General features: G+C 38.1%; 1 protein-coding gene and 1 non-coding gene across 2 annotated transcripts in view; both read left to right on the forward strand.

Moving 5' to 3' along the window:
* The first annotated feature begins 4,655 nt into the window (after window positions 1–4,655).
* On the forward strand, window positions 4,656–4,762 carry LOC126003224 (U6 spliceosomal RNA). Its single transcript, XR_007493757.1, has one exon. It is a non-coding gene; the product is annotated as a U6 spliceosomal RNA (small nuclear RNA).
* A 7,495-nt stretch (window positions 4,763–12,257) lies between these two features.
* Window positions 12,258–27,369, forward strand: part of LOC126001554 (beta-hexosaminidase subunit beta-like) — a 31,813-nt gene continuing 16,701 nt past the window's right edge. The window contains 7 exon segments of the mRNA XM_049768838.1: window positions 12,258–12,660; window positions 16,828–16,973; window positions 24,521–24,552; window positions 24,555–24,588; window positions 25,687–25,733; window positions 26,260–26,370; window positions 27,058–27,147. Coding sequence (XP_049624795.1) covers window positions 12,437–12,660; window positions 16,828–16,973; window positions 24,521–24,552; window positions 24,555–24,588; window positions 25,687–25,733; window positions 26,260–26,370; window positions 27,058–27,147 — 684 coding nt within the window. The 5' untranslated portion in view covers window positions 12,258–12,436.

Consider the following 27,369-nt stretch of genomic DNA (forward strand, 5'->3'; position numbering starts at 1 on the left):
CTCAAAACCAAAACAAAACAAAAAAATGCTTTGTGTGTCCAATGTGATTGTATAGCTGTAACACAGATTTAATCCCTGTAACTCCTAGAGTTTCCTAAGCACAGCCAATTGTGGTCCAAACACAAAGAAAACGAAATTGTTGTTGTTGTTTTTACTTTAAGGGACTAGAATGATAGAATAGCAGGTAAAGTGTTTGCCTTGCACAAATCCAACCCCAGTTTGATCCTTGACATTCTATATGGTCCCCTGTGCACCACCAAGAGTGGTCCCTGAGTGCTAAATCAGGAGTAAGTTCTGAGCATCACCAGATATGGACCAAAAACAAATAAGTAAATACATGTTGAGAAAATGAAACACATCAGGACATTAACTTCTAAAAAAGTTGTTTGGAATCTAAAACTAACACATAATTCCTTGTTTTAATATTAGTTATTTTTAATATTAACATTTTATATTTTTTATATTCCTAAATTTTTATATTTTAATATTTATTGTACCTTAGATAACATGTGTACAATATAGTGTTTAGTTTGAGACTTAGTTTATTCTATACAAATTTAATACTTTTGAATTTGCATAATTGATGTTAGGAATATTTTATGCTTTATACAGATTGGCTATATTAAACTTTTAAATGTAATTTAACATCTTTTTTTGCCAAAGGGTGTCCAATTCAGAATGGAAAGCTTTCATAAAACGCAGTAGCTTTTACAACGATTTTAAAAATAAGGAATCTGACTATCTTAAAAGGTAAGTAACTTGAATGCCTTCTATTTTTATTTCAATGTCTATTATAAACATTTTGCTATTATTTTGGTACTGTCTTATTTTACATCTTTTCTTCAGCCTTTGCCAGAGTGTAGGTGGTGGTGCAAATTGTAGATGAAAAATCATAAAGAAAGTAGTAGTATATACACTGCTTGATATTATTAATATTAAGTTAATACTTTGACAGCAACTACTGAACAGTGGAAAGGAAATTCTAAGAATTCAGCCCAAATTCCATGTTTCCTTGCTATGTTTTTTTTTAGTCATCATGCAGAACTTGGATTCCTTTTCCTTTTCCATTTCCTGAAGCCATTCTAATAGTTTTTACCCAGGTTTCCTAGTATGGCCTCCACAACCACGTGCAACTGTTGGTATGTCTCAGGCCAGCTGAGCTGGGCAGCACTTAGAAGGGCCTGAGGGTTATTTGCTAGAAAGATAGGAGCAAGGAGTCAGTGAAGAGTGGGTACTCAGAGAACAAATACACTTATACACTCAAGAGTAGTCTAAACTAAGTTCAATTTAATGAGAGGTCTGCTTCATATTTAAGCAAAAATTATCAATAGCAGGAAGTTGGGTAGATCAAGTTTTTAGCCATAACATTAAATACTATGGGTCATTAGACACATAATCATTAGACAGCCATCTAAATATTGTTTGGATTTTATAAATTTTTTGTCATCAGTTTTATGTATCATAAACAGAAATTAGAAAAATACTTATTCTTTCCTCTTGGATAGGATTCTTGCTAGTCAACTATTAACAAAATACAAGCCCATTGTCTATTAATGTTATAACAGGAAACTATTGTAAAGAGGGTAGATGTAATTAAAAGGCCAAAAATCTTCGTAGTCTACACATTACTAAGTAACTACCAAGTGTAGAATAAAAGCCCTTGGATTGGGTTGGATGGGGATGGATGGAGAGATGGAGGGTGAGAGGCCTTTCTCCTCTAGCCCAGGCCACGTGTCTCCAACCCCCTCCAGCCAGCGGGTCTGCAGCTTTCAGGATAGCAGCGAAGAAATCCACAGACAAGTTTCAGGAGATACCATCTTTATTCAAAGCCCTAGTCACCATGTGTGGCCTATCGTAACCTTTTACGCTGGATCTTTATTCAGCCCTGCATTCTACCCTTTCTGCCATCTCTCCTCCTGCTTCTCTCTCCATCCATCCTCCAAATTTTCTCCCTCTCTCCGCCCCTGAGGTCAAATCTTCTGTTACCTACCAAAGATCCCCCCACCCAGAAATGGGCAGGCCTTATTAGCAGGCAAGACCTGCCCATTTCTGGGAGGGGTCTTTGGTAGGTAACAAAAGGTTTAGCCTGAGGGAATGGTTGAGAAGATTTTGGAGGATAGAGGGAGCAGGAGGAGAGATGGCTGAGAGACAAGACAATGCAGGGCAGAATAGGGATCCAGCATAAAAGGTCATGATAGGCCACACACATGTTGGCCAGGGCCTGAATAAAGATGATATTTCCTGGGGCCGGGAAGGTGGCGCTAGAGGTAAGGTGTCTGCCTTGCAAGCGCTAGCTTAGGACGGACCACGGTTCGATCCCCCCGTGTCCCATATGGTCCCCCCAAGCCAGGGGCAATTTCTGAGTACATAGCCAGGAGTAACCCCTGAGCGTCAAATGGGTGTGGCCCAGACACCAAAAAAAAAAAAAAAAAAAAAAAAAGATGATATTTTCTGAAGCCTGACTGCCTGTGAGTTTTCTACCTTGCCACTATCCTGAAGCTGCGGACCCGCTGGCTGGAGGGGGTTGCAGACATGTGGCCTGGGCTGGAGGAGAAAGACCTCTCATCGCTCCATCACCATACACCTCCATCCAGGCCCTATTTCAAGGGATTTTATTCTACACCAAATTGATTTTACCAGCGTGGTAAAAATATTATTGTAGATTCTATCAACAGTTTAGGGTAAGTAGGGTGTGTACCAGCTATTCTTGTTTTGATGCAAGGGGCAAAGGTACACTTTTTTAAAAGTAGATGTAGTGCTAACGTAGGGCACAGCTGGCCTTTTCTCAGTAGTGTCTGCCAGGAGCACACCTCCTTTTTCATAGAGGAGGCTAGACCTGCACCACAGTAGGTAGTCCTGCTGGTATTCAGTCATCATGCCTGTAGGCCAGGGGCTACGGCATTGGTATTTATTAAATGTGTTTTATTCTGGTAATAATGACATAGCATTATGACATCTATATCAACTATACTATAATCAGTACCAAAAATCTAGCTTCCATCTACTACCATACAATTGATCCTTTTCACCTGTCTTATGCTCCCTTACCCTGTTTCCTCTCTGAGAATCACTCTTGTGCTTTGAAAGAATGTTAATTTTATTGTAAGTATATAAAGAGGCAATGAAAGAAAATGAAACAAGTTTTTAATTTCCTAGTCATAGCTGTCACACTCTAAGTGCCAGCAGGCAAGTGACACTAGTAGTACATTCTGGAACGTGAAGATATAAAATGGTTCCATCATTGTAGAAAGATTAATGGATAGTTCTGCCCCTGTTAGAGGGATCTGCAAACTTTCTTCATAAAGTGACAGAAGATCAATATTTTAGACTCCATGGATCCCAAATGACTTTTTCAGCCACACTTTATAAATATAAAAAATACTTTAAATGGCCAGAACAAAATGCATTAAGGGCTTTGCATATGGCCAACCCTGGACAGACTCAGTTCAATTCCCGGCATCCCATATGATTACTTGAGCCTGCCAGGAGCTGCTTCTGAGCACAGAGCCAGGAATAAACCCTGAGCACTGCCGCCAGGTGTGACCCAAAAACCAAGTAAACCCCTTCATTTAGCAAGCTAAAATATAATAAATCATGACATATTACATTTCTTTAATTTTACAAAACACCTGTATCCTTGAGGTGCTTTCTTCAAACCATAGATTCAACACCAGACATTCCAGCATTGTAAATGTCTCATTCACCATATCACAACTCAGCTCTCATATAGCATTAAGCTCTTATATAGCATATTAAGGCATTAAGAAATACTTTGGACTAACAGTTGCAAATGTAATTTATCTTTTAGATGACATCAGAACCTAAATTTAGTTTCTATTAAGATTGTCATGGAATTAGAAACTGCTTTGTACACACATCTATGAATTTCCATCTGAATAGGGTATGATAGCTCATTTACACAACAAATGACCGTTTTAAACTATCTTACTGAGTCAAATTCTGAGAGTTAAAGGAGTTATGGGTCCCTAGCCAGTTTTATCTGTTTCAGAAAAAGCACCTGTTGTGGTTATAATCCCTAGTAGAAACCATGCATACTAAAAACAAATTGTTAAGATTGTGATCTGAAATAACTTATATTTTTTCAATGACAGACTTCTGAATATCGTTGCAAAGCTAAAGAAAAGAGCCATTATATGGCAAGACATTTTTGATGAGCCAGTGAAGGTGAGGAGTATACCAGATTCATATAACCCCAAAAATATGATGATGTTATATCATTTTGCATGACTGGAATCTTCATGAAACTTTCATCAACATTATGGAGAAATTATCTTTCCTTTCCTTTTAAACTTTTGTTAGAAAAAAACTGTAAACTTAGACCAGAAATTTGTTTGCTTTCTGTCACTTACTTCTTTTGTGTCATTTTCAATGACACATTGAATTTTTTTTTTTTTGCTTTGTTTTGTGGGAGGGTCACACCTGCAGCATTCAGGAGTTACTCCTGGCTCTGTGCTCAGAAGTCACTCCAGTCAGACTTGGGGGATGCCAGGTTTCGAACCGGGGTCTGTTCTGTGTTGGCCACATACGGCAAACACCCTACTGCTGTGCTACGGTTCTGACCCCTGACTTATTTTTAATTTTAAGTAAGATCCTTTCTCAGAACATCTGAATAATCAGATAAAAATTAAGTTCTTGTGCTCGCTTCGGCAGCACATATACTAAAATTAGAACGATACAGAGAAGATTAGCATGGCCCTGGCGCAAGGATGACATGCAAATTCATGAAGTGTTCCATATTTAAAAAAAACGATTAAGTTCTTGGGGCCGGAGCAGGGGCGCAGGTGGTAGGGTGTCTGCCTTCCACATGCTAGTTTGACTAGTTTGACTGCGGTTTGATCCCCTGGCATCCCATATGGTCCCCCAAACCAGGAGTGATTTCTGAGTGCATAGCCAGGAGTAACCTCTGAGCATCACCGGGTGTGGCTCAAAATCCAAAAAAAAAAAAAAAAAAAAAAGATTAAGTTCTTGTTGCTATTGTTCAATGTTATAAAGGTTTTTTTTTTAAATGAACTAGCACCAAGGATGACTGATAGGACAATAAAGAATATCATAAATGATGCAGATAAAGAAATTTGGCATGAGGTTGGAGTGGTAGCACAGTGGTAGGGCATTTGCCTTGTATGCAGCTGACCCAAGATGGACATGGGTTCGATCCCCAGCATCCCATATGGTTCCCTGAGCCAGGAGCAATTTCTGAGTACAGAGCCAGGAGTAACCCTGAACGCTGCCAGGAGTGAGAAAGAAAGAAAGGAAGGAAGGAAGAAGGAAGGAAGGAAGGAAGGAAGGAAGGAAGAAGGAAGGAAGGAAGGAAGAAGGAAGGAAGGAAGGAAGGAAGGAAGGAAGGAAGGAAGGAGGAAGGAAGGAAGGAAGGAAGAAGGAATGAAGGAGAGAAAGAGAGAGAAGAAAGAAAGAAAGAAAAAGAAAAAAGAAAGAAAGAAAGAAAGAGAAGAAGAGAGAGAGAGAAAGAAAGAAAGAAAGAAAAAAGAAAGAAAGAAAGAAAGAAAGAAAGAAAGAAAAGAAAGAAAGAAAGAAAGAAAGAAAGAAAGAAGAAGGAAGGAAGGAAAGAAGGAAGAAGAAGAAGGAAGGAAGAGGAAGGAAAGAGAGAGAAAGAGAAAGAAAGAAAGAAAGAAAGAAAGAAAGAAAGAAAGAAAGAAAGAAAAAGAAAGAAAGAAAGAAAGAAAGAAAGAAAGAAAGAAGAAAGAAGAAAGAAAGAAAAGAAAGAAAGAAAAGAGAAAGAAAGAGAAAGAAAGAAAGAAAAATGAAAGAAAGAGAAAGAAAGAAAGGAAGAAAGAAAGAAAGAAAAAGGAAGGCAGAAAAAAAGATAGAAAAAGAAGAAAGAAAGAAAATAAAGAAAGAAGAAAAAAGAAAGAAATGAAAGAAGGAAGGAGGAAGAAGGAAAGAAAGAAAGAAAAAAAGAAAGAAAGAAAGAAGAAAGAAAGAAGAAGAAAGAAAGAAAGAAGAAAGAAAGAAAGAAAGAAAGAAAGAAAAAGAAAGAAAGAAAGAAAGAAAGAAAAGATTTGACAATCAGGCTTTACTTGGAAACCAGATTTATTATTATTTAGAGTGCAAGTCACAGCTTTAACATACAAACAAGAAATTTTAATGAACTAAATTGTTAAGATTTACTTTCTTATATTTAGAAAACATGGTTAAAATTATATAAATGTATATGGTATTGCTATACAAAAGTATTGAGTCCCACCACCACCAAAGTGTACGATAGTCTCTACAAATGTACTTCTGTTAATGTAGTTTTATTGTACATAACTTAATTTTACTTGACATTTTCCTTTGCCATAGCCAAAAATTTTTATTTGATTTTGTGACAACTGAGAACCTGAAGATCTAGCTACTACAATTAGTCTTTCTGAAAGGTACATGACATTTATAAACTTTCAAATTGATCGAAACTTTGGTCTGGTATAAATGGATTTTATGCTTTTAGTTCATCACATCTATGTATCATATGTTGGCAAAAGTTAAAAATTTAACTTTACATTTGACGAATCATTAAATTTGAAGTCCCTATAATAAATTTTCTTTGGAAAGAACTTTGAGGGAAAAGGCAAAAAAGAAAACATTTTTTATTACTTTATTTAAACATTGTCGTTAAAGGTTGCTCATAATACAGTTTTGTTGTTGTTGTTGTTGTTCTACAGATACAAAGTTGTTCATAATAAGGTTTTAGTCATACCATGTACAACAATACCCTTCATCAGTGCACATTTCCCATCACTACAGTTCCAGTTTCTCTCCCACCCTCCCCCTGCCTGCCTCTGGGCAGACATTTTTCAAAGAAGAAAACATTTTTTGTTTGTTTATTTTTGGATGGACTACACCCAGCAGTGCTCACGGTTTACTCTTGGCTCTGTGCCCAAGAACCATATCTGGGGGCCTGAGCAATTAAGTACAGTGGGTAGAGAGTTTGTCTTGCATTCAGCTGACCTAAGTTCGATCCATGGCATTCCATACTGGTCCCTGAGGCTGCCAGAAGTAATTTATGAGTGTAGAACCAGAAATTACCCCTTGAGCACCGCTGTTTGTGGCCCCAAAATCCAAAAATACCCCCCTCCCCAATTTACTACTGGCGGTGATCAGGGAACCATATGGGAAGTTGGAGCTCAAACCTGGGTTGGGCTTGTACAAGGCCTACCCACTGTGCTATCACTCCTGACCAAAGAAGAAAACTTTTATAAAGTAATAGATTTATTGTGTTTTTCCAGCCTTAATACCTTGAGATTTACTTTTCTATATAATACTTGCTAGATCTAATATACATTCCAATTTATAACTTCATAGCTTCTGTCAGGCACAGCAATTCAAATATGGAAATTGGAAGAATATGCCATTGAAGAAGCAAAAGTCACAGCAGCTGGCTTCCATGTTATTCTTTCTGCTCCTTGGTATTTAGATTGGATCAGTTATGGAGAAGACTGGAAAAGTTATTATTTAGTAGAACCTCTTGATTTTTTTGGTAAGCAAAACAACAGTCTTGACTTGAGTTTGTTTGCTTTCTTCCTCCCACCATCATATAATATTTACTTAAATATTTACATAAATAAAATAATTTTCTAGGCCACAATTATAGAGAAATCATAGAACTAACAGGCAAATCGAGCTATCACAAGACAAAGATGCCCCTGAAGCATTACTGATAAGTATTAGTAGTTATCAGAAGCTTAGGTTTTGCTATCACTCCCCAATCTCAAGCCCAGAAGTTGCATAGAAAGCTTTAGTAAAGATTTGAAGAGACAATATGCTGGTTCTGTTTACTCCTCTTTTTATAGTTGCTTTAGTATGTGAGGCTTAATGATTAATTTGAGAATTTTCTAATTTATTTATTTGGGCCTGTGTTGCTATACATTTTCCTTTTAATTATCATTTTTTTCTGCATCCCATCAAGTTTGACTACTTTTCTTTTTTGTTTTAATTGTCCTTAGATAATTTTGAAGTGTGTAATGTGAAAAGTTGTTACTGCTATGCTTTTGCCATCAAAAGTTATGGTCTTGGTCTTTTTTCTTTTGTGTAATGCCAAATAAGATGGCTACTTTGACAGCTTTATTTTATTTTACTTATTTTTTTTGGGGGGGTCACACCCAGCAGCGCTCAGGGGTTACTCCTGGCTCTACACTCAGAAATCGCTCCTGGCAGGCTCGGGGACCATATGGGATGTTGGGATTTGAACCACCGTCCTTCTGCATGCAAGGCAAATGCCTTACCTCGCCAGCTATCTCGCCAGCTCCAGCTTTATTTTATTTTATTTTTGTTTTTGGGCCACACACAGCAGCACTCATGTTACTCCTAGCTCTGAGCTCAGAATTTACTTCTGGCAGGCTTGGCGGACCATATTGGATGCTGGAGATCAATCTCAGGTCAGCCACATGAAAGGCAAATGCCCTACCCACTGTGCTATCACTCCAGCCCCTAATTTGACAGCTTTAAAGCAGATTCTGGGAAAGTCACCAACAGCATGTCCTTTGCAATCAAACCTAGTAACCTGAACTTTATAGTTTTCCTCAATAAAACGTAAGCAATCATCATTAGGTACAAAGCTTTGCTATTTTTTTGCTCTTAATGATAAACTGAACTTGAATACAGTTTCTAATAGAATTTTGGCTGGTTTTATTGCTGTAATTTTTTTTTTTTTAGCACAGTTCTCTTTTGCTAGGAACAAATCTCCAAAAGAATTTGCCTCGAAGATTGTATTTCTGGGCTGCTGAGCTTCTGGAAAGTATAAAGATCATGGCACTTCCTTTTAACCCAGTCCTGCATAGCCTACTATCCTCTTTAGTTTAATTTTTAATCACTGTGCAATGGGCCATTTAAACCTGATTGATTCAACCCACTCCCTTTTGATAGTTGTCATTTTTTCTTTGGCTTGTTCATTTGTTAATCAACCACACATGAGTGAAACTATTATTTTGTCTTTGACATATTTTACTGAGCATATCACTTGTTACAAATGACATTTCAGATTTAGAGTCACCATGTCTTATATTGTAGATGTATTACACAACTTCTTTATCCCTGCTATTTAAGGATATTTGAGTTCATTAAACTTGTGTCCTGGGGCTGGAGTGATAGCACAGCGATATGGAGTTTGCATTGCATGCAGATGACTGGGATGGACCTGGATTCAATCCACAGCATTCCATATGGTCCCCCATGCCTGCCAGGAGCGATTTCTGAGCGCAAAGCCAGGAGTAACTGCTGAGTGCTGCCGGGTGTATCCCAACCCCCCCCCAAAACAAACAACAACAACAAAAACTAAACTTGTATTCTTATAAATTGCTTCTTCAATAAAAGGTTTTAGCCCTATTCAAAGGATTATAGACTCTGTACTCTTAAGGATCTGAAAAGTAAAGCACTGAGGTAGAGAAGGATGACAGTAGGATATATTTTGATGGTGAAGATTTAGGGTTTCAGATTCCCTTTATTCAGAAAATATTTACTTGGTACAATTTTATACCAAATTTCTTTTGGAAAAAATGTAGATAGTAACAAGCCAGTGTATGGGTAGGACTCTTGCCTTGCACTCAGCTGACCCTGGTTCAAACTGTAGCAGCCCTTATGGTTTCCCAAAGAACTGCTAGGAGTGATTCCTGAGTGCAGAGCCAGGAGTAATCCCTGAGCATAGGCAAATGAGGCCTAAAAGCGAAAACATAAATTAGAAAAAAAAATAGATGCTAAAAAGTGTCTAAACTTTGCGTATGTCATGAACTGACATGCTTGTTTCTCTAACAATCAAAATGTTATAATGACTGTAAAATTAAAAATTAAGTTCTTAGTGTAATTTCTGATACCAAGAGATAAATGGAGGAAGGAGGGATGCCACTAGTACTCTATTTTGCATTCCCTGAATACACTGGGAATATACACTGGATATATCACATGCAAGGCATTGAAGAGGAAAAAGTTGATTTCCACATAAGTTTTCATAAAGCAAAAGTAAAAGGGTATCTTTACTAGACAACCCCCTCAGTCAAAATTTGCTAATCAGCACTGTGTGAACCACAGTCTCAGGGTTAGAATAAATTACACCACCTTTTTTATTTTGCTACTTCCATGAATATCATGTGTCATGCTGACACCAGGAGAAAAATATTACTCTGAGATAAAGATAGAAGCAATCACTATTGCCTCTGTATATAAATCTTGAGCTGCAAATACTTAACTAACATCAATTCAATGATTTTTTTTATGTAGGTTCTCAGAAACAGAAGCAACTTGTCATTGGAGGAGAAGCCTGTCTATGGGGAGAATATGTAGATGAAACTAACCTCATGCCAAGGTTATGGTATGTATATAAGAACATTTGAACTTAGATGCCTGTTTTTCCGTCAGAAAGCACTAGGAATTTTCCCAATTATATGACTTAAATCTTTTTTAAACAAAATATAAACTTAAAATTTTTTGTGTTGGGGCAATATGTGGCTTTAATTCCAGGCCTAGGGCAAGTGCAGTTGGTGAAAGACTGTGGAGTCATCAAGAGGTCCGTGATCTATCTCATGCCTATGACAGACTGAAAATTCACCGTTGCAGAATGGTCAGGTAGGAAACATGAACACCTCAAGTTAAGATTTTTATGGACTCAGGAATTTTTTTATTTAATAGCCTTCTTAAGAATTGGGCTTTTGGGGCCCGGAGAGATAGCACAGTGGCGTTTGCCTTGCAAGCAGCCGATCCAAGACCAAAGGTGGTTGGTTCAAATCCCAGTGTCCCATATGATCCCCCGTGCCTGCCAGAAGCTATTTCTGAGCAGACAGCCAGGAGTAACCCCTGAGCACTGCCGGGTGTGACCCAAAAACCAAAAAAAAAAAAAAAAAAAAAAAAAAAAAGAATTGGGCTTTTGGATGTTTGGGATTTTGCTTCTTATAGAAATTATGTCACCTAAGAAATACTGATGTAAATATTTGATATTAGAAAACATTATAGGTATTATTAAAAAAAGAAAACATAGGTAAGAAATATCTCTGATGTATTGGAATGATACCAAAATTAATTTATGTATATGATACATTTTATTTAACTTTATTTTTTTATTTGGGGACCTCATCTGGTTTTGCTCAGGGCTTACTTCTGGCTCTGTGCTGAGGGATTACTCCTGACAGGCTTCGGGGCAATACATATGGTGGTAGGTGTTGAACCCAAGTAGGCTGCAAGTACCTTACCCTCTGTGCTACCACACTGGCCCTGTAGTACATTTTTATACAAAAGATATTTAGAATAACTCCCTAAATATTTGAAAGTAATTAATGCTATAGTTTAGTGAGATAATTTAAGATGGAAAATGGTTATAGTAATTCAAAACATTGGTTTTACTTATATTGGTTTCTTATATTCCATTAGACGTGGACTAGCTGCACAGCCTGTTTCTGTCGGATATTGTGATCGTGAATTCAACATGTAAAAATGAAATGAAACAGAAAGAAAAATAGGAGGGAAAAAGTACTCAGAACAGTATCTACTACAATCAACTGTTATCAACTTTATTTTGAAGTCCTGCAAACTGCTTTTGAATAAAATCTTATTGATGAAACCTCTCTTTACGTTTTTTGTTGTTGTTGTTGTTTGGTTTTTGTTTTGTTTAGCCACACTAGTTGCTGCTTAAGGTTTAACTTATAGTTCTTCACTCAGGGATCACTCCTGATGGGCTTCTGGGGGATCATATGGGATACAGGGGATCAAATTTTGGTGGGATGCATGCGAGACAAGTGCCTTGCCAGCTGTACTACAACTCGCCCTAAGCTCCTCTCCCCCCCCGACTCTGTGCCTCCCCCCCTGACTCTGTGCTCAGAAATCTCTCCTGGCAGGCTGGGGGGGTGGGGTGACGGACCCTATGGGATGCTGGGGATCAAACCTGGGTTAGCCGCGAGAGCAAGGCCCTATCTGCTACGCTATCCCTCCAGCTCCAGTTTTTAACTTTTAATTCATTTCAGATGCAGACTTTAGTATTATTTTCAGGGAGGAAACAAAACCAGCATATATTAGGTTTGGGAGAAATGGGCTGACTCCAGACTTTTATTCTGCTTTTTCATTGCAACAGAAACCAAGGGTGAGCTGGGTGGACACTCTGAAAATGAAGCTGCTGGTGGGAATCTCCCAACCTGCTGATCAGCTCCTTTAAGACCCAGTGTGCTACAGAGAGAGCTGGTATTGGTTTCTGCTCCAGAAGGGGGAGCGCTCAGCCTACTGAACCCCGCTCAGTTTACTGAAATCCATTCTGCGGGGGGGTGTGGCCTGAGCCAAGGGGAGTCCCAAAAGGGCAGTAGGCGGGCTGAGCTGCGCCTTTCTCTCATTGGATGATTTTGGCAGCTTCCTTTTTTCCTCCTCCCGGGCCCGGCGGGAAGTCCTGTGACCCGGGGCCCCCTTAGCCTCTAGTCCTAGATCCTGGTAGGGGAGCTGGGGGCCGAACATGGAGCTGCGCCGGCTGGAGCAGACCTGGTGCCTGCTGGCGCTGCTGGCGGCGCTGATAACCCGGGCCCGCCCCGCGCCGAACCTGGGACTGTGGCCCCTGCCGCTCTCGGTGGAGATGTCCCCGCGCCGTCTGCTCCTGGCCCCCCAGCAATTCAGCATCGACCACGACCCCTCTTCCAAGGTCAGCAGGCCCTGCAACCCCCTGCAAGACGCATTTCGGCGGTGAGTGCATCCCACGGGGCGGGAGTAAGGGAGTCCTTTAGAGGGGACCCCGAGTTGGGGATGAGACGTGCCAGGGATTCTGCAGGCTGGGGATCTTAGTGACCTCCTCTCCTGGGCACTTGCTGTCACCTGCAGTCACATAGTCACTCCCCCTTGGAAGTCTGACCCCTTACTTTAGCCCCTGGAAAGTGTCTCTAAAGCGCCAGGGTACCCGAGTAGTACCTGGTATGGAAAATTCCAGCGGCTCTTGGAACCCAGGTGGGGATGCATCTCAGTTCTCCTCCACATCTTGCCAATCCACCAGCCTCCTGGCCTGTGCCCGGGCAGCTACTGAGGGACACTGAGGGAAGTGAGGAGGTTGTGCCCAGCTGACCTTGCTCCTTCTGAGAGTGATGGAGTGAGAAAGAGGGAGAGGCCACTAGTGAGGAGCAGAGGAACTCTTAGGCCGGGATGCTGTTAGGATACTCTCCCCAAATCTCAAGTTCATCACAAGCTGCCTTTTGGCTCTCAGCTGTTTGACAAAGCCCTTGCAAAAGTCCTTTGTCCTTTTCTTTCTGGTCCCTGAAGCCACTCCTATGCTTGTCTTCCAGCTCCCTATTTGGTTCTTTTGTTTTTGTTTTGTTTTGGGGTCACACCCTGCTTCGCTCAGGGATTACTCCTGGCTCTGCACTCAGAACTCTCTCCTGGCAGGCTTGAGAGACCTTATGGGATGTCAGGATCGAACCTGGGTCCCTCCTGGGTCGGCAGAATGCAAGGCAAACACCCTGTGCTATCCCTCCGGCCCCCCTATTTGGTTCTTGAGCCCCACTTTGCAGGTCCTGCTTTGTCTACTTCCCCTTTGCTGGAGTGAATGGTGTGAAGGATCAGCTCAGTGCAACTCTACCCTACCCAAGGCAGAGAGTGCTTTGGGCCAAATTCTGTTCTCTGCTCAGAACACAGATTGGGGGATATTGTTAATGAATGACAGGGGAGCTAGATAACATACATAACAAGGTTAGAAAGCCAACACTTTCTTACTTTGAATTCTCAGGCATGGTTTGGCAGTGCAAGAATTCTGTAACATTAACAAATTCAATAAAAATGAAATATATGGAAAATAAAAAGAAAACCAACACTTGATTTACAGAAAGCAGGTTTCCCTTTTTTTTGAGGGGGTAAAGGGGTGCAACAAGCTGTGCTTATGGCTTACTCTTGGTTTTCTGGTCTGGTTATCCTGACAGCCTGGGACCCAATTGCAGAGCCAAGAATCCAAATGGAAGAGACAAATGCCCCAACTCCTGGCCCCAGGCAACACGTGAAATGTTTCAGAAAACAAGTGTTGGGGCTGGAATTATAGTATTATAGTTCTAGTGAGGGTTTGGCTTTTGCCTTGCATGTGGTTGATCTTGTTCCCCAACCACTTCCAGGAGTAATTCTTGTATGCAGAGCCAGATGCAATCTTTGAACATTGTCAGGCATGACAAAAACAAAGGGGAAATAAAAAGTGCAGATGATGATTTAAGAGTTTGCCTGAGTTTGGCTCTGTGTCAAAAGCAGCTGCTGATTATGGCTTTATATATGTTTTAAAAAAAAAAAAGCAAGTGATAAAACTTAGTCCCCATGGCTAATTTGAAGGCATTCTAGTGAGCATTTCCAGGTCTCAGGAGAAGCAGCAGCTGTGTCTGATTAAAAGCAAAATGAGGGACTGACAAGGTTAAGGCACTTACTTGCCTTGCATGTGGACAAATGGGGCTTGATCACTGGCCCCAAGTATGGTCCCCAGAGCACCACCAGGAATGATTCCTGAGCTCAGAGCCAGAAGCCCTGAGCACAGTTGAGTGTGACCCAAACGCCCTTTCCCACCTCTGCCCCAAAGCAAGACAATGTTAGCAGGATTAGAATCTGATGGGAGTATCCTAAATGCTCTACGTGACCTGGAGCACACCAAAGCCCAATTGCTCAGATTCCAGTGATCCATCTATGAAGAACCCAGCTTCTATCCCAAGCCTGTTGTGAAATTATGCTTTTGTTTTTGTTTTGTTTGTTTGTTTGTTTGTTTTTACGGGATAGCTTGGTCTGTTTTGTTCAGAGAAGCTTTCTCAACTTCTAGGCAGTCACTTGCCATTTGCTTTTTTTTTTTTTATAAATAAATGAAATGCTGTGTCTTTAGTCTTGAAATACTAAATTAATCCACAACACTCACTCAGGATTTTGTTGTTATTAATGGTTGACCCTCCAGAGGCAAAAATTGCCTTATTTGTCACAAGTGAACACCTAATGTAGGTAGTTTTCCATTTATTTAATTGTGATAAAATAAAGATTATTTAAGTTTGCAATATTAAAATGTGGGGTAGGGGGATCAGAGTCAAGACCTCACACCTGCAAGGAAAGTCTCTATGGCTCTTAGATTCATAGCCCCTATGTTGAGTATGTGGAATGAGAAAGGTTTTGGGGCCAGGTCTTACTCCTGGCTCTGATCTTAGAAATCCCTCCTTGCTGGGCTATAGGAACTGTATGTGATGCTGGTGACCACATATATGCACCTTATCCACAATACTTTCTCTCAGGCCCTACCTAATCTTTAGCATTTAAAAAAAATTTTTGAGATCTTTTTTTGGGTGTTTATTGGGGGGGGGGTCAGACTCGGTGGCACTCAGGGGTTACTCTTGGTTCTTACTCAGAAATTGCTCCTGGTAGGCATGAGGGACAATATGGGATGCTGAGAATTGAATCAGGGTTTGACCTGTGTTGGCCGCATGCAAGGCAAAGGCCCTACCACTGTGCTCTCGCTCCAGCTCCAATCTTTAGCATTTTTTAAAAATATTTTTATTTAAACACCTTGATTACAAATATGATTGTAGTTGAGTTTCAATCATATAAAGAACACCCACCTTCACCAGTGCAATATTCCCATCACCAGTGTAGCATTTTAAAGATGGCATTAGCCATCTAATGAACTTAATAGCCCTCAGTACATTTGTTTGTCTGTTCTGCTCTTCACTGGTTAATCTAAAGATTCTTCCATATTCATTGGAATTGATGAGGCAACTGTCCACTTTTATTTTTAATACAAAACACATTTTATGTTCAATTTTATGACGTAAAAATCTACAAAATAAATACTATCAGTATATATGATCTTTATCCATTAGATCCTTTATATGTTTATTTATATCATGTGATATTTTGGAATCTGCATAAGGTAAATTTCCAAAACCCAAGAAAAATTTTGTGTGATGTTGATCTTCTTTTTCAGGTTCCTGTATTAGATACCTTTGATGAAGTGCAATAGGAACACAGACTCAATTTTATTTTGGGGGTTTTTGCTGTTGTTGTTTTATTTTGTTTTGTTTTTGCTTGGGAGCCATACCTGGCAGTGCACAGGGGTTAACAGTCTTGGCTCTGCCCTCAGAAGTTATTCCTGGTAGGCTCGGGCTCCTACTTAGTATTGAACTACTTAGTATTGACAAAGATTGAACTCAGGCACATGCAAGGCAAACATCTTACCCATTCTGCTATGGCTCTGTTACCTCAGTTTGGTTTAAGCTATAAGAAAACCTATTATATCTCACACAACTAAGTGGTCCAAAGCAGGGATATTTCAGGGTAGTTGACTGATTCAACAAAATTGAATTCAGTAAAGTTAGCAAATCTTTTTGTTCCATCTTCAGTGTGGTTACTACTGGTTCACGTTGTCACATAGAGGCAACATTTTTGTCTCATGGTTCACCTAACAGTGAAGACTTCCTATCACAACCCACTAATTTTAACCTGTTATCACAGAACAAAATTAACTTGTACCCCCTCAAGAGTGATGAGATTATTGTTATTGATTTGATTACTGACTTTTGGCAACTTTCTGAAAATTACTTGGGATTGCCAAGGAAAATTTTAATTCCTATGGTTGGATCTCACTCTCAGAAATTCTGCCTCTGAATTCTGGACATCAGTGTATTCCAGAAGTTCTTCAGATGACTGACTATAATGTGCAGATAGGTGAAAGCCTCTAGTTGAACTAATGTAGGTAGTGTGGGCTAACTTTTGGACTATTCCAGAATTTCCCCAGTTTTCTAATGTGTAGCCATGTGAAGCCTCTAGCTGGACTAATATAATATGGGCAACATAGTATATTATTCAAACTTGACTAATTGTGCTTTTAATTTCTGTTTTAATTTACTTTTTATGCAGATACTATACGTATATTTTTTATGACAACAAGAGGCTTCAAGGTCCTGCTAAATTTGAAAATGGAACACAGTTACAGCAACTACTGGTCTTAGTGACTCATGACTCAGACTGTAACTCTTTCCCCAATATTTCTTCAGATGAGTCCTGTAAGTATTTGTTCAGTATGAACTATCCCACTCAGCTGATCCATTCAGTAAGTTGGTAGTTCCTGTTTCTAAATGTACCATTAAAATCTAATCTTGAAAGTAATGCATTGTCATAAGTAATGCATCTTTATAGTAACTGAAGAGGAGGGAAAAATGAATCATCATTTCAACATTCTGAGTTACTGCTTATCTATAAAATGTTTATTTGGGGAGGCTTATTTTTTGGTATGTGTGTGATTTGGGGTTCTTTGTTTTGTTTTGATTTTGATTTTTTTGTTTTTGAGCCAAACCCATTAGTTCTTGGACTTAATACTCCTGTTTCTGAAATCAAAGATCACTCCTAGCAATTCTCAGGAACATATGGAATGAAGGGGATTGAACTTGGGTTGGCTGCATGCAAGGCAAACATCTTATTCACTGTACTATCTCTCTGGTTTCTATATGGTATTTAAATGATTGACTAATGTTTTACAGTTTTCTAGAATAATGCTTCATATTCTGTGGTCTTAACATTGTACACTTAGCAATCCCTATGTTGTACTTAACAGTTTCTTGTATTTTTTTTTTTTTTTTGGTTTTTGGGCCACACCCAGCGGTGCTCAGGGGTTACTCCTGGCTGTCTGCTCAGAAATAGCTCCTGACAGGCACGAGGGTCCATATGGGACACCGGGATTCGAACCAACCACCTTAGGTCCTGGATCGGCTGCTTGCAAGGCAAACACCGCTGTGCTATCTCTCCGGGACCAGTTTCTTGTATTTTTAAAAATAAATCTATGATCCCTAGAATCTAATTTGTTATAAATATAATGTAAAGCTGTTGAAAGTGATTGAAGCTATATCATTTGGTTGATATTATTTTTAGCTATATGATTTTGTATTACTGTCTAAAATACTCTTCTTTAGGAATTATTTCCACATGGTTTTGGAAGGAGTGCCTAGACCTTTTTAAAGGGGATCTTGATAGGAAGTAAAATGGAAAAGGAATCAACTTGAACACTATGAGGAGATCATGCTATCTTACAAGAATGTCACTCTCAGAACAAGTTGAGCACAACTATTCATCTGCTGGATAGAAAGATTTTCAATATCACCTTAGAGAAAATAACCGTATATCTCTTAAATTCTGTAGCTAATCTTAGAAGAGATAAGTTGCTGTTGTCAGCCACATGATTTCAATTAATAGCTCTGAGGCACTCTATAAATTAGGTTTTACAATTCTTTTTAGTATATATGCTGCTGAAGCAAGCACATGATTTTGCAATCTGAGTTGAGACATACATGGTCATTAAGTTGCCAAGTAATCTTTGCTGTATTATATCAATACAGATTAGATATTAGACATTCCAGAAAATGGAATGCATCATGACTGGAGAATTAAAGCTGGTCTTTATTTAGATTTGTAATTCCTTTTTCACAGGAAAGAATACTTCCTGAGATAAGTTTATTATGCAGTATTCTGTTTTAAGATGAAATTTTTTAATATTTTGGTTTTTGGGCCATGTTCAGTATTGCTCAAAGGTTACTTTGAGCTCTGCACTTAGGAATCACTCCTGGAGCATGGGATGCAAAGCATAGCACTTGGATCGGCCATATATAAGATAAGCACCCTACACTTGTACTATTATTCTGACCTCACGACTAAATGATGATTAATGTTTTTACAAATTATTGCCTGCTTGTAAATAGAAAATCATCCACTAGTTTCAAAGCCTAAGGAAATAGTGGGGAAATTATCAAGCACATTATTATTATCTATTAAAATTAGCAGTACATATATCTCCAGACCAGAAGTGGACTAAATTTTGTTGTATTTAGTCATATTTATCAGGGATATTTGATGCAATTTTCCTCTAATAGTGAAGAATTTTAAACAAAACTATCAATTTATTAATGCAAGAGTAAGTGTATATGATCCGTTCATACTAAAGAATAGTATAAAATAGATAAAAATAAAGAAGCTGTGGCATTAATAGCATGCCTAAACTACTGATCAGGTAAAGGAGACAATGCTGTGACTGTATTCTATATAACAAAGTTTAAACATTACTGCATATATAGGAATGAACACTCAGGAAAAGCAGTAGTGTATATTCTTATTATACAGAAATGCCTGTGAAAGGGCCTGGTTAGTGTTTCTGTGAGGGAAGCAGAGAGTTGAATGAACCTCTTAAAGATAATTTTAGTCCACTGGTGAAAGGATTGGTGCTTAATCATTGTACACTTGAAACTCAAATGATGTTTGTAACTGTCATTCATGGTGAGTCAATACATTTAAAATAAAGAAAATTTTAGTCTTATCTATAGTATTATATCTAATAAATATATTGATGTCATTAGTACATAGCCTATTAAAAAAGCCTAAAAATGCTTTTTTGTTTTGTTTTTGAGTTTTTTAAGTCCTGATTATGCTCAGGACTTACTCCTGGCTCTGCACTCATGCATCACTCCTGGTGGTATTCAGAAGACCATCCTGTGGACATAGGTTGGCTGCTTGTAAGGACAAGCGCCCTAGCCACTGTACTCACTGCCCCCCAAAACAAATGGTTTCTACTTTGCACAGAGTGCTGAGAGATAGCTTAAAAATCAAGGTGTCCTTTTGTCATATCTCAGGGGCACTAGTGATCTGGTTTAGAGATAAAAAGTGGAAATTCTGCAATTTCTGTGTCTATGTGTAATAAAACTTTGTGTTTTGTATTTCTTGTTTTGCATTGAGGGGAATATCAAACCCTCTTACTCAGCCAACTTTAGCTATGATATATTATCATTATCAAAATACAGGCCATATATTATTGTTTTTATATAAATAACTGTCCTAAGTACCTAAAAATTGTAAGGTGAAAGAGTTGTTTTGGAGACTATGACCAATACAAGGGTATCTGACTGGAACTTTGATATAGATGGAGGGGAAACAAGATTGATTAGCTTATATTCATGGTAGCAGAACTCTTTCAACCTGGCCTTTAGCTAACTTGATATTGTGATCTTCTGATGGAAAGGCTTTCTTGTAAGCTATCTCTGGGAGGTTATGTGATTATTGGCTGCTGAGAAGTCTTTTTCCTTATCTGTTGCCAATTATGATGTGGCAGGTTGTGGAGCCTCATGATGAATTGAAGCTGAGATTGACCTGAAATCATTAACTTTTAGCCTTGAATTTCTTTCTTATGACATAGTCAACAATAAAGTCACAATCTTTAGCATTTGGTTTCTCTATATAGTCTGGTATTTTACTTCATCTGTGGTTGATTCTGCCCTAGACTTCTTTAAAGCCTAACATGATTATGGACCAATGTAAGGAAGGCTGATTTGAAAAGCTGATTTGAAGCCAGCTGATGCCTTGGGAAATTTTTACTTAGTGGGCTAAGATCAAGTAAATCATGAGTTCTCTCTCTCTCTCTCTCTCTCTCTCTCTCTCTCTCTCTCTCTCTCTCTCTCTCTCTCTCTCTCTCTCTCTCTCTATCTCCTTCTCCCTCTCCCTCTCTCTCCCATTCCCTCTCTCTTTCTCTCTCTCTCCCTTTCGCTCTCTTTCTCTCTCTCCCTCTCCCCCTCTCCCCCCCCCTCTCATTTTTGTTTTTGGGCCACACCTAGTGGTGCTCTGGAGTTACTCCTGGTTCTGTGATTAGAAATTACTCTTGGCAGGTTTGGGGAATCATGTGGAATGCTGGGGGATCTAACCCGTGTTGGCTGCATGCAAGACAAATGCCCTACCTGCTGTGCTATTGCTCCAGCCCCAGAAAGGAGACTTTTTGCCAGGGTAGGAAGCAGCACTCGTCTACTATGCTGTTTATCAAAGCATATGCTGCAGACCTCTAGTCTATCGTCCTAGACCAACATAAGACTTAATTTTAAGGTAAAGTTTGGATGATATTAAGGGAAGATAGGTGTAAATAAGTTAGAAAGCACAGAAAGAGAAGGTAGATGGTGCTGATAACTTGGCTTTATAGATTCTTGGAGGCTTTGAGTAATACTGAGGTTTTTGTCACGTTCAGTTAAGATCTTATACTCAGGATTCTTCTCTGTCTAGGTTCATTTATTTATTTATTTATTTATTTATTTATTTATTTATTTATTTATTTATTTTTAGAGGATGTAATTCTCCAGTAGGGAAGATAAGTAATCCTGAGATAATCCCCAAGTTCCTGATCTTTTCCTAAAGGCTTTTCCTTTCCATATCCCCCATATTTTGGTGGGCCAATTCAAACAATAATTGCCACTCTAACACCATTTTTTACTGTGCTACATTTGACTTTAAACCTTAAAAAAAAAACACTTAAACTTTTGCGGTTAACTTAAACTAATATGCATGTGATGAGAATGTAAAAAAACTATCTATGCCTTCAAGTTTAAGGAGTTACATAATATTTTTCTATGGCTTTAGATTGCTTGGTGTACTGTTAAGAAATGTTATTTTTGCAGGAGGCAAAAATGACAGATGAGCTCAGAAGAGGCAGTGATGTGTTTGGGGCCTGCAAGAGATGCAAGAGGGAGGAATTCAATTGCAGACCTTGAGCTGGAGGGAGGTAGAGAATATGGAAAGGAAGAGATGTAGGAGGTATGTGAAGGAACAGTGTGGAGCTTAAGAGGAATGAACTTTCCAGTGCAACAGATAAAAAAGAATCGGTCAGCCTCTTTCATCACTCTAGTGAGATTCATTTCCCCTGTCATCCAATGGTTATTATTAAAAAGAGAACCACTTGTGAGTTGAAATTAGAGGATGCTCCACACCATCCTGACTTCAATGTAGGATATACAGATTCTAGGATCTTCAATACAGAAACCATGATACCAACAACAGAGACTGTGTGAAAAATAAAACTGTATTGGCACTCACAGCAATTGACCCTGGATTGGACAAAAAAGTTTGCCTGGAGCCTAGAGTTGGTCTTATGCCAGGAAACTTCAGGGGTAGGGTCTCCTTGTATTTAGGCCAAGGCTTTTCCTTTCCATATCCCCATATTTTGGTGGGGGACTATGCAAACGATAATTGCCATTCTAATACCGTTTTTACTGTGCTCCTTTGACTTTAAACCTTAAAAAAAAAAAAAACCCATTAAACTTTTGAGGTTAACTTAAACTAATATGCATGTGCCATGGAAATGTAAAAAACTACTATGCCTTCAAGTTTAAGGAGTTACATAAATTTTATGGCTTTAGATTGCTTGGTGTACCACTAAGAAATGTTATAATGTACTAAAATCTGGGAACTTGAGGGACAAAGTTAATGGGTTCTGTTTTATTTTTCTTAATGTCCTTTGACTGTAAGTTCAAAATTAAGGTGGCAGCAGGGGAATTTCTTCTGAGAACTCTGTTCTTGGGTGATTGTCCTTCCACTGTAACTTTACCTTGTCCTCTTTCTTTGCATCATTTTTCACATAATTAGAAATAATTAGTTTTTTCTGGAAGACATGATCTAATTGGACATATTTTTGGAGATGAGTTGCTTTGACAATTAAATTTATGGATAATATGTAGAAATTTGGACTAAAACATTTTAATAGTGTATAAATAAGTTTAAAATGAAATTCTAAAAAAAAAAGAGAGAAACCAGTTAAATGCATTGTTGATAAATGTATAGGGAAAAGAAAATGGCTCTGTACTTGTGGTGTACTTTGTGGCAGTCACTCAGTATGCAAGTTCCTCAAAAACTTTAAAATATAATTAGCATGTGACATGCACTTCCGTTCCTGATCTTTACTCAAGGAAATAAAATATGAACTGCAGGGCCGGAGAGATAGCATGGAGGTAAGGCGTTTGCCTTTCATGCAGAAGGTCATCGGTTCGAATCCCGGCGTCCCATATGGTCCCCCGTGCCTGCCAGGAGCAATTTCTGAGCATGAAGCCAGGAGTAACCCCTGAGCACTGCCGGGTGTGACCCAAAAACCACAAAAAAAAAAAACATGAACTGCACCCCCATCTTCATTGCAGCATTGTTTATAATAGTCAATATATGGAAATAACCTGTGTCTATTAATAGATGGAGAAGATGTGGTGTCCAGGCATATGTCCCTTACTGGTGAGGCTATGTTCAAAACATGCTGTTGGATTATTTGTCATTGTTCAAGCATCATGGAATTAGATAAATCTCAATTGTCTATTTACCTTACAGCAAAGCTTTGGAACTCCCCAGAAGAGCAGAGCCTAGTGAGCAGTCATCATCAACCAAAATACCATTGAATGGCATATAATATGCCATTTGTTTATAAACATGTGCACACATATGTTTTGCAGGTGGAAGTCCCAGATTTGATCCTTTGCATTGCATGGTCTCCTTAGCCTTGGCAGAAGAAGCCCCCAGGCACCACTATGTGTGGCACAAAGCCACACACACACACACACACCTCAAAAAATCCCTCATACACAAATCCCCACACACAAATGGAATGTTATTCAGCTATAAAGAAAACACTGCGACCGGAGTGATAGATATGAGAACTACCATGTATGCCCCACTCACCAACAAAAAGAACACAATATTGCCATTTGCTGTCTGATAGTAGTATGTCAAGTGTAATAAGTCATAGTAAGATATATAATAGCATTTATGTATGAGTCTAAATGTAATAAAAAGATCTTGAGCCTATATATGTATAGAGAGATAAATTGATAACAAGTTATTTGTTAGAGGGTTGGGAAGGTGTGGAAAACAGGTTGAAAGTTCAAAGATAAAAATTTGAGTTGTAAAATAAATGTCCTAGGGAAGTAAAGTACAGCCTGGTGATTATAGTTAAAAATCCTGTATGCAAATTTTAAAGTTTCTGAAAGAATAGATCTTAAGTATTCCCATCCCAAGAAAGATTGTAGCTATGTACAATGATAATATTGTTTGATTTATTGTGTAATATTGCATTATTTTGCAATATATGCATCAAATTATTATGCTTAATAGAGTGGAAAATGTCAATTATATCTCAGTTTCAAAATGGAATGGTTCACATAGAACATGAATTATCTTGTTCTGCTTCATATTTCTATGTCTTCCTACAAATTGAGAAAAAAAAAAAGTGGATGGCACCCAGAGGCCAAACAGTCTCAGGAGCATTGAGTGGAAACAAAAAAATAGTCAGACTTAAATACCCAACCCAAAGTCAATGACAAAAGAATCGAGAGACCCAAACTGCAGCAAATTACATACAAAAGGGACCTGTTACACTAGTAGTCCAGGAGGCGAGGGGTGGAGGTATAGGATGCATGCTGGGAACTATGGTGGAGGAAGGTCAACACTGGTGGTGGGAATGGCCCTAATTCACTGTTACTATGAACCTTAAATACAACTGTGAAAGACTTGTATTTCACATTGGTTTCATTAAAAATTCAAAACAATAAAAATAAAATGTAATGGGTGGGACCTGGGAGATAGGAGCATGCATGGCTCTGAGTTGATAATTGCTCTGAGAATGTTTGAAATGTTCCTTAATAAAAGTCTTGTTAGAGAGTTAAAATAAAAAAAGAATGGTTTAGGAATAACGATTCTGTTTATGAAATGTAATGTGAGTAATGGAGGAATTAATACTCAGAATTCTCTCTCTTTTTTTTTTTTTTAACAATTCAAGATAAGTTGAATGTGCAAGGACCGGTTAGCTTCCCCTCAGTGCCAACAGTGTCTGGGGTGCCTTGCGAGGTAAGTTTTATGCACTTTCATTGTTTTTTTTATTGTAAAGAAATGTGTTTAGATGCTGCTTTGAAAAGTCAAGCACAATAAAATTTGCTTCCTTGGACCCTTGATAGGTTTATAAGAAGACAAGACCTTATTGGTATTTGCCATGACCCAAATTAAAATAAAAATCTTTGGGGCAGGAGTGATTGCACAACGAGTAGGACATTTGCCTTGTATTTGGCTAACTCAGGTTGATCCCTGGTATCCCATATGGACCCCTGAGCCTGCCAGCTGCAATTTCTGAGCGTAGAGCCAGGAGTAACCCCTGAGCGCTGCCGGGTGTGACCCAAAAACCAAAACAAAAAAACAAAAAAAACTAATAAATATAAATATAAATAAAATAAAGATTTTTGAGCCTATGAAGTGGCTGGGATTTAGTCCAAGAAATTTTTTATCTTACTCCCAGACTTCAAACCAACCTAGTCTATAGTAAAATTGAGTGTTTTACCACTTAACCACAAAGTCCAACCAATCATTCTTCTTTCTATGAGTTGTCCTTGGGAGAAAGAAGAAAAGGTCTACCAAAAATGTTTTTTATTTACTCTAAAATTGAAATATTTTTGTGGTTATATACTGTCTGCTAGTATAATCACTGTTTTTATAAACAAGGCCAGTTACAGGAAGACTTATGATATATAATGAAAACAATTTATTTTGCAATTATGAGTAAAAAACACTGATCTGAGTTAGGTCCTTATAAATTCATGTTGCCTCTTTGACTCTGTTTTCTGTTATATTTTGGTACCTAAAGTGTCATTATTTTATCAAGACACTTTTTTTCTCATAATATTATACCTTATTAAGGAACTGATATTGTATTAATAAAATCACACTTTTTAATACTTACCCTTTGAACAAAAATTGGAACAAAGATATAAAGCATTTTTATTAGGTGTTAATAAGAATTACTTTGACTCTATTTCAATTATAGAAAATACATTAGAGGGTATAAGTCAACACTATACTTGTATTAGCCCTTTTTTGTTTGGATATCTATTTGTATAATATAACTTTATTTTTTTTATTTTATAACTTAATGCAACATCATTTTATATTACCTAGGCTTAGAGACCTTTAGCCAGTTGATTTATCAAGATTCTTATGGAGCAGTAAGTATAATTATATGTTACTAAAAACTATTTGATAAATATATCTCTTGGAAAAAAATGTAGGATTTTTAGCTCTTTTGAGTGGGCCTCTCAAACAAGACTCTATGGAATCAGGTGCCATTTTAGTAATATTCAGCCAACCAGATGATTTGGTTCAATGTTTGGGCCCAAGGATGTTGTGCCATGGTGTTAAGCACAACCACGCTTATACCTCCGCCATCTTGGGGAACCACTAAGCAATCTCATGCAGTTCCATGAATTGATCTATGGTTCATATATATGCAATCCATGTGTCCCCTCATCCTTATGTCCTCTCCCAAGACATAAGGAAGAGAACATATTCCTTTATTGCTTCTTGAGGTTTATTTTTTTATTGTTTTTTTTACAGATTTTAATCTCTTTATTGCTTCAAAGAGTTTTTTCTCTAAATACTTAGCTGGAAAATTTTAAATTATATGTAGTTTTTATTGATGCTTAGTCAAGAGGCTATTCTAAAAATGAATCAGAAATTGATTGTTTCTTACAGATCAGCATCAATGAATCCAGTATTATTGATTCTCCAAGATTTCCTCATAGAGGTATTTTAATTGATACATCCAGACACTACCTGCCAGTGAAGCGTATTTTAGAGACTCTGGTAGGTGCCTATTTCAACTCATTGTTTATTCTGAAGTTGCTCTGTTTTGTGCTATTATATTACACTAAATTTACAGAACCTGTGCAGGTTTGCAATAGGGTCATTTGTTTTTCATGTATTAAATAATTTAATTATATTAAGACATACTATTTATTAAGACATTAAGACATTTGCTTTTCTGGGGTCAAAGCGGTGGTGCAGGTCATAAAAGGCAGGCCTGCCTTGTGCTGTACTAGCCTAGGACGGATTGCAGTTTCGTCCTGGCGTCCCATATAATCCCCAAGCCAGGGGCTATTTCTGAACACAGAGCCAGGAGTAACCCCTGTGCATCATCGGGTGTGGACCCCCCCCCAAAAAAAAAACATATGCTTTTTATGTATTTGCTTTTCATGCATTAAGTCAAAATACTGAAATTTCATTTCTTCCTTTCTTGGGAAGTTTATTTTCTCAGCACCTACTTTTTTTTATGGTGGTGCTGGGAAGGGGCTCTTAATATTTAGCCTGCATTGTTAAGAGAAGACATATAATATATCTTTATTTTTCAGAAACATTCTTATATTTTCCCATTTTGATTAGCTAAAAAAAGTTACATGGAAGCAGGTACATGGGAAACAATGCTTAATATAAGTTGAATCTTGTATTAAATTTATTGTGTGTTAACTGTTTTAACACCTTGTCTGCATGCAGGATGCCATGGCTTTTAACAAGTTCAATGTTCTCCACTGGCACATAGTCGATGACCAGTCTTTTCCGTACCAGAGCACCACTTTTCCCAGAGTTAAGCAAATCAAGTAAGTATTTTGTGTTACTGAGCTCTGTGATATTGAAGTCAAGTTGTTTAGTGGAGTTTTATTAGATAGCTGTAGCTTAACTATTACATGCTTGGATACAAATACTGTATAAAATTAGGCAATTGAAACTTTTTAATGTTTTTCTTCATATTTTAGAACCAAATATAGTGTTTCTCTTGTATTTTAAATGTACATAACATAAACAACA

This window comes from Suncus etruscus, chromosome 2 (genome assembly GCF_024139225.1).
Source record: "Suncus etruscus isolate mSunEtr1 chromosome 2, mSunEtr1.pri.cur, whole genome shotgun sequence".
In the NCBI taxonomy this organism is placed as follows: Eukaryota; Metazoa; Chordata; class Mammalia; order Eulipotyphla; family Soricidae; genus Suncus; species Suncus etruscus.